This window comes from Nannobrachium achirus (assembly GCF_963921795.1).
Source record: "Nannobrachium achirus genome assembly, chromosome: 1".
Classification (NCBI taxonomy): domain Eukaryota; kingdom Metazoa; phylum Chordata; class Actinopteri; order Myctophiformes; family Myctophidae; genus Nannobrachium; species Nannobrachium achirus.
Genome location: NC_137810.1, coordinates 79,692,992 through 79,709,477, shown reverse-complemented (window position 1 = coordinate 79,709,477; position 16,486 = coordinate 79,692,992). Strand labels below are relative to the sequence as shown.

General features: G+C 43.3%; 1 protein-coding gene across 1 annotated transcript in view; it reads right to left on the bottom strand.

The window, feature by feature from the left end:
• Positions 1 to 16,486, bottom strand: part of szt2 (SZT2 subunit of KICSTOR complex) — a 181,862-nt gene that overhangs the window by 15,886 nt on the left and 149,490 nt on the right. The window contains 5 exon segments of the mRNA XM_080734234.1: positions 3,696 to 3,909; positions 12,395 to 12,460; positions 13,952 to 14,026; positions 15,157 to 15,237; positions 15,596 to 15,692. Coding sequence (XP_080590360.1) covers positions 3,696 to 3,909; positions 12,395 to 12,460; positions 13,952 to 14,026; positions 15,157 to 15,237; positions 15,596 to 15,692 — 533 coding nt within the window.

Genomic DNA, 16,486 nt, shown 5'->3' with positions numbered 1-16,486 from the left:
CTGTCTTGGCCCATTCTCTCGAGACAGAGTCAGGAAGAGGTACAGCCTGAGTGGGCGCTCCCCTTTCTTTGACGATGGCTTGCCAGATTGGTCTTGGCCATACATGGATTCTGTTAGTGTGGTATGTGGCCTCCATATATGGGCATTCCCATATGACGTCATGTCAGATATGGGCTTAATATTGATGACATCAGGGAACTCCATATATGGGCATAAAAGGGATTGTGTTAGTGTGACATCACAGTGAAGCCAGAGCGTGATGTCAGAGCGGAAAACCCATTCTGTTAGAGTGGTTCCCCTGACATCACAGTGATGATCAGAGCATGATGTCAGAGCGACAAACCCATAGAACCACAGTGTCAGGCGTGACAGACAGAGATGCCACATAGGCCAAGCAGTGACCGTTCACATACTAATCTGCGACCTACGGTCACAATAATTCCAGGTCTTAATGGTCTTAACCCATTTATTTAATGCTTATTAATTATTGAAAAGCAGATATACAAGCTCACAGTGCGGCACCGAGTTCTGTGCTGCGAGCTTGTAGATCTGCTATTTTTTGAAAAGTCGTGAAAATGTGTGCAAATCTTTGAATATATGCATTTTTGAAGCGAACGTTTGTAACTCAAATTTTGCTTCTGGGGGGTCCCTGGAACGAAATATTTTGAGATGTGGGTCCGTGGCCAAATACATATCATTTTGGGGGTCCTTCACATGAAAAAGTTAGAGCACCACTGACAGAAACATAGGGTTTTAAAAAAATAAAATAAAAAAAAAACATAGAAGGATTTAGAAGACACTTATAGAATCGGGTCAAAAATATTCAAAGACTTGCACACATTTTCAAGATTTTTCAAAAATAGCAGATCTACAGGCTGCCGCTCTGCGAGCTTGTATATCTGCTATTTTTCACCAGTTAAAGCACAAGGTAACATGCGATAATGTGTTTCCAGTCCAAATCCCTCTCCCAACTATGAAGAACATTCACGGGGGGGCCCGCTGTGAATCCTCGTACCCAGGGCCCAGGATTTGGTGCGACGCCCCTGCCCGACCGTACCTTGTAGACGTGGTTCACTAGTACCTTGGTAGACGTGGTTGACTAGTACCTTGGTAGACGTGGTTGACTAGTACCTTGGTAGACGTGGTTGACTAGTACCTTGGTAGACGTGGTTGACTAGTACCTTGGTAGACGTGGTTGACTAGTACCTTGGTAGACGTGGTTGATTAGTACCTTGGTAGACGTGGTTGATTAGTACCTTGTAGACGTGGTTGACTAGTACCTTGGTAGACGTGGTTCACTAGTACCTTGGTAGACGTGGTTGACTAGTACCTTGGTAGACGTGGTTGATTAGTACCTTGTAGACGTGGTTGACTAGTACCTTGCTAGACGTGGTTGACTAGTACCTTGGTAGACGTGGTTGACTAGTACCTTGGTAGACGTGGTTGACTAGTACCTTGGTAGACGTGGTTGACTAGTACCTTGGTAGACGTGGTTGACTAGTACCTTGGTAGACGTGGTTGATTAGTACCTTGGTAGACGTGGTTGATTAGTACCTTGTAGACGTGGTTGACTAGTACCTTGGTAGACGTGGTTCACTAGTACCTTGGTAGACGTGGTTGACTAGTACCTTGGTAGACGTGGTTGATTAGTACCTTGTAGACGTGGTTGACTAGTACCTTGCTAGACGTGGTTGACTAGTACCTTGGTAGACGTGGTTGACTAGTACCTTGGTAGACGTGGTTGACTAGTACCTTGGTAGACGTGGTTGACTAGTACCTTGATAGACGTGGTTGACTAGTACCTTGGTAGACGTGGTTGACTAGTACCTTGGTAGACGTGGTTGATTAGTACCTTGGTAGACGTGGTTGACTAGTACCTTGGTAGACGTGGTTGACTAGTACCTTGGTAGATGTGGTTGACTAGTACCTTGGTAGACGTGGTTGATTAGTACCTTGGTAGACGTGGTTGACTAGTACCTTGGTAGACGTGGTTGACTAGTACCTTGATAGACGTGGTTGACTAGTACCTTGGTAGACGTGGTTGACTAGTACCTTGTAGACGTGGTTGACTAGTACCTTGATAGACGTGGTTGACTAGTACCTTGGTAGACGTGGTTGACTAGTACCTTGTAGACGTGGTTGACTAGTACCTTGGTAGACGTGGTTGACTAGTACCTTGTAGACGTGGTTGACTAGTACCTTGATAGACGTGGTTGACTAGTACCTTGGTAGATGTGGTTGACTAGTACCTTGTAGACGTGGTTGACTAGTACCTTGGTAGATGTGGTTGACTAGTACCTTGGTAGATGTGGTTGACTAGTACCTTGGTAGACGTGGTTGACTAGTACCTTGATGGACGTGGTTGACTAGTACCTTGGTAGACGTGGTTGATTAGTACCTTGTAGACGTGGTTGACTAGTACCTTGATAGACGTGGTTGACTAGTACCTTGGTAGACGTGGTTGACTAGTACCTTGATGGACGTGGTTGACTAGTACCTTGATAGACGTGGTTGACTAGTACCTTGGTAGACGTGGTTGACTAGTACCTTGTAGACGTGGTTGACTAGTACCTTGGTAGACGTGGTTGACTAGTACCTTGGTAGACGTGGTTGATTAGTACCTTGGTAGACGTGGTTGACTAGTACCTTGGTAGACGTGGTTGACTAGTACCTTGGTAGACGTGGTTGACTAGTACCTTGTTAGACGTGGTTGATTAGTACCTTGGTAGACGTGGTTGACTAGTACCTTGGTAGACGTGGTTGACTAGTACCTTGGTAGACGTGGTTGATTAGTACCTTGGTAGACGTGGTTGACTAGTACCTTGGTAGACGTGGTTGACTAGTACCTTGGTAGATGTGGTTGACTAGTACCTTGATAGACGTGGTTGACTAGTACCTTGGTAGACGTGGTTGACTAGTACCTTGATAGACGTGGTTGACTAGTACCTTGGTAGACGTGGTTGATTAGTACCTTGGTAGACGTGGTTGACTAGTACCTTGGTAGACGTGGTTGACTAGTACCTTGGTAGACGTGGTTGACTAGTACCTTGGTAGACGTGGTTGACTAGTACCTTGGTAGACGTGGTTGACTAGTACCTTGGTAGACGTGGTTGACTAGTACCTTGCTGGACGTGGTTGACTAGTACCTTGGTAGACGTGGTTGATTAGTACCTTGGTAGACGTGGTTGACTAGTACCTTGGTAGACGTGGTTGACTAGTACCTTGGTAGATGTGGTTGACTAGTACCTTGATAGACGTGGTTGACTAGTACCTTGGTAGACGTGGTTGACTAGTACCTTGTAGACGTGGTTGACTAGTACCTTGGTAGACGTGGTTGACTAGTACCTTGGTAGACGTGGTTGACTAGTACCTTGGTAGACGTGGTTGACTAGTACCTTGATAGACGTGGTTGACTAGTACCTTGGTAGACGTGGTTGACTAGTACCTTGGTAGACGTGGTTGACTAGTACCTTGGTAGACGTGGTTGACTAGTACCTTGGTAGACATGGTTGACTAGTACCTTGGTAGACGTGGTTGACTAGTACCTTGATAGACGTGGTTGACTAGTACCTTGATAGACGTGGTTGACTAGTACCTTGATAGACGTGGTTGACTAGTACCTTGATAGACGTGGTTGACTAGTACCTTGATAGACGTGGTTGACTAGTACCTTGGTAGACGTGGTTGACTAGTACCTTGGTAGACGTGGTTGCGTCCAAACTTGGGGATGTCAGGGTGGTGGGCGATGAAGTCCTCCAGGAAGCCGGTGAGCTGGTAGCCCTGCCTCAGCGTCATGTGGCAGCCCACCAGGTACTGGTGCACCACGCGCAGGTGGAAGTCGTAGCTGAACGAGTGCACGTGCATCAGGTCACGCACCTTGTCGCACTCCTCCGTGAAGAGCATGGACAGCTGTGTGTGTGGGGGGGGGGGGGGGGGGGGGGGGGGGGAGAGAGAGAGAGAGAGAGAGAGAGAGAGAGAGAGAGAGAGAGAGTGCATGGGCCGCGAAGCAGGGACGTGCAGAGAATATTAGACAGGCAGGGGCTGACATTTCTTAAACTTTAGGCCTAGAATTATTGAAAGCTTTAGCACAGAGGGCAATTCTTTCAACATGAGATGCTGCATTCAAGTTCAGGAGAGTTTGGACAAGGCAATTCTCTTGAATGCTAGCCTTCAGGTATGGCATGGAAAGAGGGGCATTTGCATTTCTTTCACCATAGTAAAAACTGCATTCACGGTCTGGAGAGGGCACTTTTTTACAGCCTGATAAAAAGGGCAGGGGCTCAAGCCCCCTTTGACGTCTATGTGTGCACGTGCCTGCCGCAAAGCACATGGACGTCACGCAAGAAGGCACTGTTTGTTTGGGTGTTTGGGTGGCGCACCGACTCTTATGGGTCACAAGAAAAAATCAAGAAATAATGATAATAATAATAATAATCAGAACATCGACCTATTTTGTTATTATTTGAATTAAATTCAATCACTTACCCTAGCTTTAAAACCAGTGTGCCATCAATGCTCTAAGACTCGAGTGAAGGCGTCACGTGGCAAAAAAACAACATATCTACAAGCTAACGACGAATCATGGTGCAACATGTTGATCTAGGTATTATTTTGGCACGTGATCGACATCCAGTAAACATTAGGCTGCACTCATGCAGCTCTGCACTGCATTTTAACTGTGTGTTTCACATAATGTTATGGGACATGTTTTATAATTATGAACACAATCAATAGCCAAAACATTTCCCCCCCAAAAATGGATTCATTCCAAACATTTTCCAGGCATGGAAAACAGTTTCCAGGAATATCATGACCGTGGGAACCCTGCATTTTGGTGCCCGACGCACAACTGGCCGTCGCATGCACTCATGGTGCGTCTCAAGGGGGGGAAAGTGGGACTGCGTTACAAGGGCCCAAGGTGGATTTTATACTTTAGCTATTGAAAAATAGCAGATATACAAACAGTGCCGCGCTGCGAGCTTGTATATCTGCTGTTGAGAAGTCCTGAAAATGTGTGCAAATCTTTGAATATTTGTATTTTTTTAAGCGGACATTTGTAGCTCAAATTTTGCTTCTGGCTGGTCCCTGGAACTAAATATTTTGAGATGGTGGTCCGTGGCCAAATAAATATCATTTTGGGGGTCCTTCACATGAAAAGGTTTGAGAACCACTGCCATAGTAGTCTCTCAAGAAGACTAACTGAGCTCCAGTTAAATGAAAAGGACCTTTTCTTTGACGATGGCTGGCCAGATTGCTGACATAGAAACATAGGTTTTTCAAAAAATCTTAGAAGGATTCAAAAGACATTTAGAATCGGGTCAAAATTCAAATTTTCACAATTTTTCAAAAAAATAGCAGATCTACAAGCCCGCAGTGAGCTTGTATATCTGCTGTTTTTCAATAGTTAAAGCATACAACAATAATACACTATAATGTGTACCCGAACCCTCTATAATTGGTAAAAGGTAATTATAATATACAGTACATACTTGATACAGTCTTTTTTCACTCTCTATCAAATGTCTTTGCCAAAAAATAGACGATCTACAAGCTCACAACGCGGCGCGTTGTGAGCTTGTAAATCTTTTTTGGCAAGTGTTCCGCCCCAGGATGTTGGATTTTGATTATCGCGATAATATCGTAAATCGCAATTTCTTTTGTCTCAATAATCGTGATATGAAATGTTCATATCGTCACATCCCTAGTACAGTAAGCACTCTGAGAGGATGGAGTTCTTTGGATAAAACACCCCTAAATATTGGTTTACACTCCACGGGCCAACAGCATGCCCCGTGGCTGGTAGCGAGGGACACCGTCATGTTTAGACTTTATTAGGGCTGTCACGATTAGGACATTTGACATGACAATTCATTGTCACTCAAATATTTGCGATTAACGATTTAATCGTGTGTTTGACGTTGACAGTTATATTTCTGTTTTGCTTGTAGGCTTTTTTTATACTTAAAAATCAAACATTGATAGTGGAAATATCCGATTTACAAGCTCACAATGCGATGCGTTGTGAGCTTGTAGATCTGCTATTTCCACTATTTTTGAAAATGTTTGAAAATATATGAACATTTTTCAACATGACGATTAAAACGACATAATTGCAATTATGTCAAATAATTGTGATTAAACGATTATGTAATAATTGTGAGACGCCTAGACTTTACCTCTTTGCTTCCAAAACGGTAGCGGTGCTACCTGCAAAAGTGTTACCAGAAAGGCCAGTCACACTAGCTTGAAGCTAGCACATTGTCCACTGTTTGTGTGAAACTCCTGATTTTGAAGCCTAATTTATGCTTTGTCCCACGACACCGTCGTGCGTGGACAATAGTCGACCTACAAGCTCACAATGTGACCTGTCCATGACAGGTTATGAGCTTGCATGTCTTTTGTTTTGGCAGGCGATGCCATCGTGCGACATAGTACGAATCGACCTCAACTCAAACATGTGAAAGTTGTGTGTTGTTCTCATAGGAATGACAATTCAAACGGACCCCAGGGCAATAGGCCTAGAGTTATTGAATGCTTTAACCAGTGAACAATAGCAGATATACAAGCTCACAGCGCGGCACCGAGTGCCGCGCTGCGAGCTTGTAGATCTGCTATTTTTGAAAAAGTCGTGAAAATGTGTGCAAATCTTTGAATATATGTATTTTTAAAGCGAATGTTTGTTACTCAAGTTTTGCTTCTGGGTGGTCCCTGGAACTACATATTTTGAGACGGGGTCCGTGGTCAAATTCATATCATTTTGGGGGTCATATCATAGTAGTCTCTCAAGAACAGACTAACTGAGCTCCATTTAAGTGAAAAGGACCTTTTCTTTGACGATGACTGGCCAGATTGCTGACATAGAAACATAGGTTTTTCAAAAAACCTTAGAAGGATTCAAAAGACACTTATAGAATCGGGTCAAAATTCTAATTTTCACATTTAAAAAAAAAAATATATATATAGCAGATCTACAAGCTCACAGCGCGGCACCGACACCGTGTGCTGTGAGCTTGTATATCTGCTATTTTTCACTGGTTAAAGCATTCAATAATTCTAGGCCTAAATGGGTTAAAGAGGTAGTGCCATAGTTTTGTACTTTTTCTGTTTTTCATGTGTCTAGGAGGTTGACAGTACTTCATTAGACCCCCTGGTGTGGTTGTTACGGGCAATTATGTATTCCCTTTGTATTTGGGGTTTCTTCCCTTGAGGCTGCCACCTTGTGGGTCAAAAGTGCTGATCCAAAAACAGTGATTAAATGACATCATATAATCCTCCCCTCCCCTTTTACCATTCACCCAACACTGTGGGTGTGTCCAACTTAAGCTGGGTCACCACCCACCATGACAACCAGGCATACTTAATGAACTGGTGGGTGTGGCCACATAAAAACCTAATTTTAACTCTTTCTGTACTCTTTTTTGGGGAAACAGAAAACTTCCTCCTAGTATAATCACCAGTAAGACTCCCTAATCGGGAGATAAGCGACCGTAGGTCGCTTATCTCCACAAATAGGGCAAAAATGTGTTTTTCCAAAATCTTCCTGATCCATGTTGATGACATGAGTGTAGACATGCTGTGTAGTGATTTTCGTGATTTGAGGGCAAAATCTGTAGGAGCAGTGTCCAAAAATGTGTTTTTAAAAATCGGCCTGAAGGTGGCGCTATATGGGACAGATTCATGTTGATGGGATGAGTGTAGACATACTGTGTAGCGATTTGCGTGATTTTAGGGCCAAAACTGTAGGAGCAGTGTCCAAAAATGTGTTTTAGAAATCGGCCTGAAGGTGGCGCTAGAAGAGGGCCATGTGAGAAATGAGGGGTGGGGTCTCCGCGTTGCCTTGGCGGACGAATAGGTACCGGCCCCGGCTCTCCCGGACGCTCCTAGCCCGAGTTACGGCATTTTATGTGAGCTGCAGTGGAGGGGTCCTCCTGGCATGGATGGCATGGATGGGGGCAACGGTTGTGGAGATATGAGCAGGGCAAAAGTGTGACGTGTGACGTGTGACTCACTGACGGACGGACGGACGGACGGACAGCCGGTGGAGGTTTTGGTAGTAAATGCGACCTACGGTCGCAATAATACCTGATAATCATGTTTTAAGGGGGGGGGGGGGGATCATGGCAAAGAACCACAATCAAATGCCTAGTAATGCATATTTGATTGTAAATTAAATATGTTCTTGGTTATGTTTCCATTGATTGTCGATTGCTAATCTCAGCAGGATCTAAAGGGCTTGATTTATACTTCGCCGCGCACAGTGTTGTGCGTCGAACCCACAGATCCAGGCGGCTGTTTTCGCCACATGACACCAGCGTGGAGCCGAGTATAAATCAGTTCCGGGTTTTAAAGCAAAAGAACAAACTCAATCAATGAGTGACAAGCTCCCAGCAGCAAGCATGGACACACAGGGCCTGTGGACACATCAGCAGTGATAGAGCAGTGGTTCTCAACCTTTTCAGGCCGCGACCCCCAAAATAATAATTTTGTTCTATAAGCCCTCTTCACGGCCCGCCCACTCAGCAAATTTCTCAGCAACTTCCTGGTGCTGACGTCAATTTAGAAGGGGAAACTATAAAAGACATTGCTGGACTTAAAGCCAACAAATCATTATTTCGAACGGTAAAGTAAATTATAACGCTTTGTGCCTTTTACTATCTTGTGTTCTTGATCATGCTAGCCGTATTTTATACTGTACTATTCGGAAATTGCATTAAATTAGCGATTTCTGTGTTAACTCTATAGGCTTAGCAGGGTTTTACCCCTTCAAAACGTGACTTCAGCACCGGGGGGATGCTGAGTGGGCGGGCCGTGAATAGGGCTTATTGTGAAAATAGCAAATCTACATGCTCACAAAGCCTCGCAAACGCGAGGCTTTGTGAGCATGTAGATCTGCTATTTTCACAATTTTTATCTCCAATGTTAGACAATTTAGCCAAGGTTTAATTTGTCATTTTAGAGGTATTCAAAAAGTCCATAAAATGTCACTTTAGAAATGTGCATATACCCTTTATACACTTTAAACTTTATGTTGGTTTGTTTACTGTTGAGTGAGAAAACAATTAACTTGATGAAGTTAATCATCTGGGGACCCCCCCCCAAAATAATCTGGGGAACCTCCTGAGGGTCCCGACCCACAGGTTGAGAACCACTGGGGTAGAGGAGCAAATCAGCTCAGAATAGCAAGACGTGTCTTCCACAGGGCACAGCAGTGACGCCCATTTTGTGGTTCCGCAGATAGAAGCCCATTGATTTCCCCATATAATTCTGAAAACATTGATTGATTGATTGATTGATTGATTGATGGATTGATTGAATACTCGATTTAACAGTTTGCAAAACAGAACATTGGTACGATTACTCAATGATGCTAAAAGATATATCCTAAGGGCTTGTTTCCATTTCCTAGCTATTTACAATATTTTAAAGGAATGGTTCACCCCCAAAATGACTTTTTTTTTATATTGATTACTCACACCATGGAGACTTGAGTTCAATAATATTTGTTTGTTTTTTGTCGCATTCCTAAGACAAAAAGTATTATAGTAAACCACCATTGTTTCCGGATGGGGACCCGGGATGGGGACCCGGGATGGGGACCCGGGGTCCCCATCCAGAGGGGGCTAAATTTATTATATACATTTTTTGTCTTAGAAATGCAACGAAAACCCCCCAAAAATATTATTGAATTCAAGTCTCCATGAGGTGAGTAATCAATATAAAAAAAAGTCATTTTGGGGTGAACTACTCACATGGGTTTATATTTTAGTTCATTATTAGAGACAAGAACACAAAAAAATGTGTTAAAATGTTTTCATTTACTGCTTTCTATTGTTTTAGTGATTTTAGCATTTGGATTTCAGTGAGTGGGGGCATGTGTACAAGTGGCTAAATTATGTATTTTTAGACACAATAACCCAGCAAATTCGATGTTACTATTTACACAAGCCCCCATAAATCACATCTGCCCATGAAAGATTACGGTGGTGCATCTTGGGAATGGGCTTATAGAGGGTATGCACATCCACTGGGACCCGCCCCCCTAATCTAGATTGAGTGGCAAAACATTGAGCAGCATGGAGCACTGGAGTTTGGAAGTGCTAGTTTCAAATCACTCAAAGGCCCTGCATACCACCTGTTTCTACACTGCACATAATGCAGGAGGCAGCAGGATGTTGTGTTGTTGAAAACGAGTGCTTCCAACCCTGCACAGAATGTAGCTCATAATATGCTTATGGTGGATTTTCATGAAACAAAAAATGTGCAGATAGAAAGAACGGATAATTCAAGCTTTCAGTACAGCCGCAATGTTGGTGAGTTAACTTTGTTTGATACAATCAGATAGGACTTTTCTGTTTGGATGTATGGGCTGTCAATGGCAGAAATTAGTTTTTTGCCACTCAGTAGGCGTTCCCACATAACTTCCAGCAACAGTGATGTCACGCGCATAACCTGTATAGGGTCTAAAAAAACATATTTAGCCACTTGTACGCATGCCCATGCAAATCAACATCGTTAAAATCACTACAATGATAGAAAGAAGTAAATGAAAACATTTTAACACTCACTATCTAAAATATGAACCCTTGTTGTAAAAAAACAAAGTTGTCCTTTAAGAGGTTGAAAGCAGAGGACAGCTGGTCCAATGCAGTCACTGGAGATTCGGATGAAAAAAAAAGAAAAAAAAAAAGAATGTCAAGCCGTAGGTGTCAGTAATCATATCAACCATGGCTCCCATTGGCTGCTCCGTTAAACAGAGGGAGAAAGGCCACGATCCCATTGGCTGCTCCGTTAAACAGAGGGAGAAAGGCCCCAATCCCATTGGCTGCTCCGTTAAACAGAGGGAGAAAGGCCCCAATCCCATTGGCTGCTCCGTTAAACAGAGGGAGAAAGGCCCCAATCCCATTGGCTGCTCCGTTAAACAGAGGGAGAAAGGCCCCAATCCCAGTCAGAAAGCAAGACAGTAGAGCCCCGCCCTTCATACGGCTTTGGATGTCAGTGGTTGTCGAGCTGGTGTAAAAAATGTTTTTAACCGGCTTGTTTGAATGCTTGATTCTGATTGGTCAATCGCTGAAATCAGAGATATTTCTTGATAACAGACCGCCCCGCTCTATTCACCATATTCCTGGCCCTCTCTATGGAGGCTGCCATTTTCTTTTACAGAGGGCGCTAAAGATCTTTTCTCTGTGTGCTGCTTCAAAAAACATCTTTTCACTTCCTCCCAACAGAAGCAACTAGGCTATACTACTTTACATTTACATTTGAAAATAGCAGATCAGCTAGCTCACAATGTGTCACATTGCGACACATTGTGAGCTTGTATATTTGCTATTTAAAAAAATATTGAGGGGGAAAAAAAATATTTTGAATATTTTTGAAACATTTCAACAACATAAATCTGTGTGGAGCAGGGACCTCCACACAGATTTATGTGGTTGAAATATATTTTCCCCCATATATTTTCAGATGGGGGTCTGCGACTGTGGACAAATATGTTAATCTGGGGTCCTTGATATGAAAAGATTTGGGAACCACTGGTTTCAAAAATATTAGAAAGTAAGCCCAATAAGCAAGAGTAGCAGACATGGCAACCCAGGTACATTCAGAGCCCAGAACGCCAACTACTGACACTTTAATGCAAGGACAACAGGAAACCAAATGATGTTTTTCAGCCTCCGCCTCTTTCAGGATATGAACAGGAAGCCGGGGGCGGGGCCAGGAATATGGTGAATAACAGACCGCTGCTTAATCAAAGGCTCAGAACACCTGCTGCAGTCAAGCTGCACTGCGTGAATCTTGTGCTGTATCCAACATGTCAGCCATGTAAACAAACACACAGCGACATTTACAACTAAACGTTGCTATCAAGAATGTTTTTAAAAATGTTTTAAGCGAGAAATAGACAACGTAGTATCAGAAAATGGATTCTATCTAATCAGCACTTCCTAATTGTTTACCAAGGCGACTGTGTCGCGCTGGGGGGACGCCCAGTGCAACACTTGTGGAACACTTTCAGCCGTCTGTAAACAAGGAAATACTTTGTTTTGTTTTTAGTTTTGAGTCAAATTATTAATTTTATTTAGTAGCCGGGTAATAAGCGGGATAATGTCTGGCTCCTTGGTGACTGGCTCCTTTGAACTTTTCCATTTAATAATGACATGCCTAAACAAAAAACGTAACAAACAAACATAATAAAATAAAACAGTGTTTTTTTTTTGCCAAAGCGACAAATGACCGGGGCTCTACAAGAGAGAGAGAGAGAGAGAAGCTGAAAGAACAGGGATTGAGGACGAAAAAAAGAGACAATTGAAGCAACGCTGACGGCAGCGAGTTGAGGAAGGGGCGGAGCCAATCGGAGTGAGCCCCTCCCCTTGCTGTCGGATAGAGGGGGACATACCGCAGAGTCAGACACAGCGGTGCCTTCTGGGAATGGCTTGCACCGGGGTTTGGTGAACAGTGGCCCCTAGTGGAGACATGAGGACATGGTGATGGGGACCTGGGGCGGACCAGTGTTAATCTTTTCAGTCTTAGTCTTTTGAATAACACACCATTTAGTCTTAGTCCTGTCTTAGTCTTCTGGAATTGTTTTAGTCTAGTCTATTTTTAGTCGACTAAATATCAAAATATTTTAAGTCTTAGTCTTTTGGGATTAGTCTCTAATAAATATAACCTAAATATAACCACACAACTTTGAACAAGTCATTGTATTCTACTGCCTGTTACTTGGACAAAATAAACCTTCTACCACTTTTTGTGGTCACATGTTCAGATACTGGATTCTGATTGGCTTAAAACAGTGGTAAATCAACAACCTTGAGTTGGCTCATGGACCCCACCCACTGTTGCAGTGGTAACATTTCCAAGATCAATTTGCCTCCCAACAAGGTTTTTCATTTATATGGTAGTGGTAGAAAAGCAATTTACCATTTGAGGGTTGTGGGTTGTTGGCTGATTTACCACTGTTTCAGAGTTACATACCAGTGTTAATCTTTACAGCCATTAGTCTTAGACTAAACTTAGTCTTAGTCTTTTGAATAACACAAATAATAGACATAAGCCCTTTGCACACAGGCGCGTTTATCCACATGGAAAAAACGGACAATTTCTTTTTTTTTTAAAGAAAACAATCATTCACTACGACCTCATGCACACCGGATCCGAATTAGCCGTGCGACGAGTGGCTGCGGCCGTGCGTCTTTTTCTCGATCGAACCCAGTTCGATTTGTGCGTCTTGTCGCATGCGGTAAAAAAACTCATCACTCCTTTTATGACTCCTTTTGGGGTCCGCAGCGCCGATTCCGCACAGCATTGCACACCAAATCTAATGCGTTTTATTCCATACAGCAAATGAAAAAAAAACGCAACTGTCCTGTGTGCAAAGGGCTTTAGTCTTAGTCCTTCTAAATAGTTTTAGTCTAGTCTAGTCTTATTGACACAATATCAAAAAGTCTTTTAGTCTTAGTCTTAGTCTTAGTCGACAAAATTAACACTGGGGCGGACAGTTCCGAGACCCCTGTGTGGAGGTCCCTGGCACCACATATTTTCAGATGGGGGGTCTGCGACTGTGGACAAATATGTTAATCTGGGGTCCTTGATATGAAAAGATTTGGGAACGACTGGTTTAAAGAATATTAGAAAGTAGCCTAATAAGCAACTACACATTTTTTTTAAAGACAAACATTGCTTATTATAAGCAGACATGGCAGCACAGGTTCATTCAGAGCCCAGAACGCCATCTATTGACTAAGGACACAGGAAACCAAATGATGTTTTTCAGCCTCTTTCAGGATATGAACAGGAAGAGGCAGTGATGTGTTTACCCATGAAGACCGAGAAAGCATACGTGTCATTTTAGAGAGAGAGAGAGAGAGAGAGAGAGAGAGAGAGAGAGAGAGAGAGAGAGAGAGAGAGAGAGAGAGAGAGAGAGAAAGAGAGAGAGAGAGAGAGAGTGTACCTGTGAGTTGACAGTCTGGCCCATGGGAATGCGGGAACACTCCAGTGCATACTGCTTTACACAGAAATAACAGCCCTAATGCGTAACACACACACGCACACGCAAACGCGCACACACACACACACACACACACACACACACACACGTCATATTAACTCATTTGCTCAGTTTCCCGAGATATTACCGTTGTTAGAGGCCGCCAGGGCCTGAGTTTCCCGAGTTAGCAGCCATTTTGAAAAAAAAAAATTTTTGAACCTCCAACAATGTACTAAGCATGATCGCAATAGGCTCTATGCATATACGCCATTTTGTTCTACTTCCGGGTGTCTTTCGACTTCCTTCACAGGTGTTACCGATGATACTAATTAAGGCTCTGTTTGATTTATTGCACAGTGGTTCTTTAATTTCAAGGACCCCTATAACTCTGTACAAATGGAATCAACAAATGGAATCAAATGGACCCTTGCAGGTCCATTTGTTTCCATTTGTACTCTCAGAGTTACACTCCTGTATGGGGACATTTGGAACCCACTCAAGAACACTTTGAGACCCACTGGTGTAGCAGAGTGTTTCCAGTGAGCCAACATGCACACTATCAGCACCCTGACTCTGTTTGACCAGAATGGAACAGACCCTTCATTAGTATCATCGGTAACACCTGTGAAGGAAGTCGAAAGACACCCGGAAGTAGAACAAAATGGTGTATATGCATAGAGCCTATTGCGAAATTGTATATTTAACCCCCATACCAACCACATCTTTCAAACATGGCAGCCATGTTTGTTTACATTTGAAGAAAACATAATGGCTGATATCTCATGAATGCCTGAACAGATTTCCAAGCGGATTTTTTCGTTTTTTCGTTTGAAACACCGAACTACCAAACCGGAATCAGTTTGAACCCAAAACAATTCCCCACGCTCAAGGACATCATTTTCGTACCTACCCAATAAAACCCTTGATGTGGCGTAGTTTTGCTTATTTTTTTTAAAGGTTTGTTTGGTATATCCATCTTTTAGTCCAACTCGTAGCGACTGGCAAGACTACACTATAGCATTTAAATAGGGATTGGGGAAACAAACAGGGCAAGCGACGCAGCTTCTCCTGCCATCCGGTCTAGACCGCATCAAACAACCTGTTTAGTAAACGAGCACCAGGCTTTCCCCCTGAGAAAGCATGGTGACGCGAGGTTACTTCCTCTTTACCTGAAAGGCCAGTTCCATTAGGACGATGCCCCCCGGCAGCGCCCTCTGCAGGTGGTAGACGGTAGGGCTCGATCCTGTGGTCTGTGGAACATGTTCAAAAATAGACGATCTGTATAAGCTTGTATGCTGAAAATAGCCGATCCACAAGCTCACAACACGTCACTTGTGTGCTTGTAGATCTGCTATTTTTCAGCTCTAGTCTTACAGTTAAAAATGGCATTCATAACATTGTCGTCCTAAAATGTTAATTTCCTGTTAATAGTGTGTGTGTGTGTGTGTGTGTGTGTGTGTGTGTGTGTGTGTGTGTGTGTGTGTGTGTGTGTGTGTGTGTGTGTGTGTGTGTGTGTGTGTGTGTGTGTGTGTGTGTGTGTGTGTGTGTGTGTGTGTGTGTGTGTGTGTGTGTGTGTGTGTGTGTGTGTGTGTGTGTGTACGTGTTAACCTTGGGGCTGTCTTCGCTCTTCTGCTTGACATACGAGAAGCTCATCCTTCCCTCTGAGGACATGGAGCTCAACATGGCCGCCCGCGCTCGAGCCACGCTGCAACAGAACATAATGTTCACTGAGTCATTAACCCACTGAGACCTGAGGCCAGTGCTACACAACGTGTTCTAATCTAAACCCTGACGGTATTCTGAAAAGCTATATGTTGCTTGCTGTACTCTGTATCAGAGGCGCTCCTACTTTGTCATGTCAATTGACCCCCAGAATAGACCATATTCACACCGCGGCCATCTTGGATCACATGACTTCCTGGGATAGCAGCCTGCATTACAAACCATTGTGAACAATGGAGCGATGGTCCCAAAATATGAGTTCTGTTCAACCAATTTATTTTGAACAAATTGACAGATGGGCAGATGACAACATCAATTAAATAGAAGGGTACATCCACAACATTCATGGTAGTTAGGTTAATTTCTGAAAAGTTTTAGTTTTAGTCTAATTTAAGTCGACTAAATATCATACGTTTTTAGGCGACTAAATCTACAGTTGATTTAGTCAACTTAAATGTATTTTGGCAGGCCTTGATGGCATTGTAATGACTGCGCGACACGTTGTGAGCTTTTAGATCTGCTATTTTCAGCACGCAACACCAGAGAGTAACCAAACATAAAATGACTCTCTTCTCCAACAGTCCCTCCCTAACGTTTTAGGCTAGTTTTTATTTCGTTGACAAAATTGTCGATATATTCAGTCTTAGTTTTAGTCATCACAGCTTAGTTTTTATTTCGTTTTTTATTGCGACCGTAGGTCGCACTTACTATCAAAACCTGCACAAACTGTGAGTGAGTCCGTCAGTCTGTCAGTCAGTCAGTCAGTCAGTCTGTCCG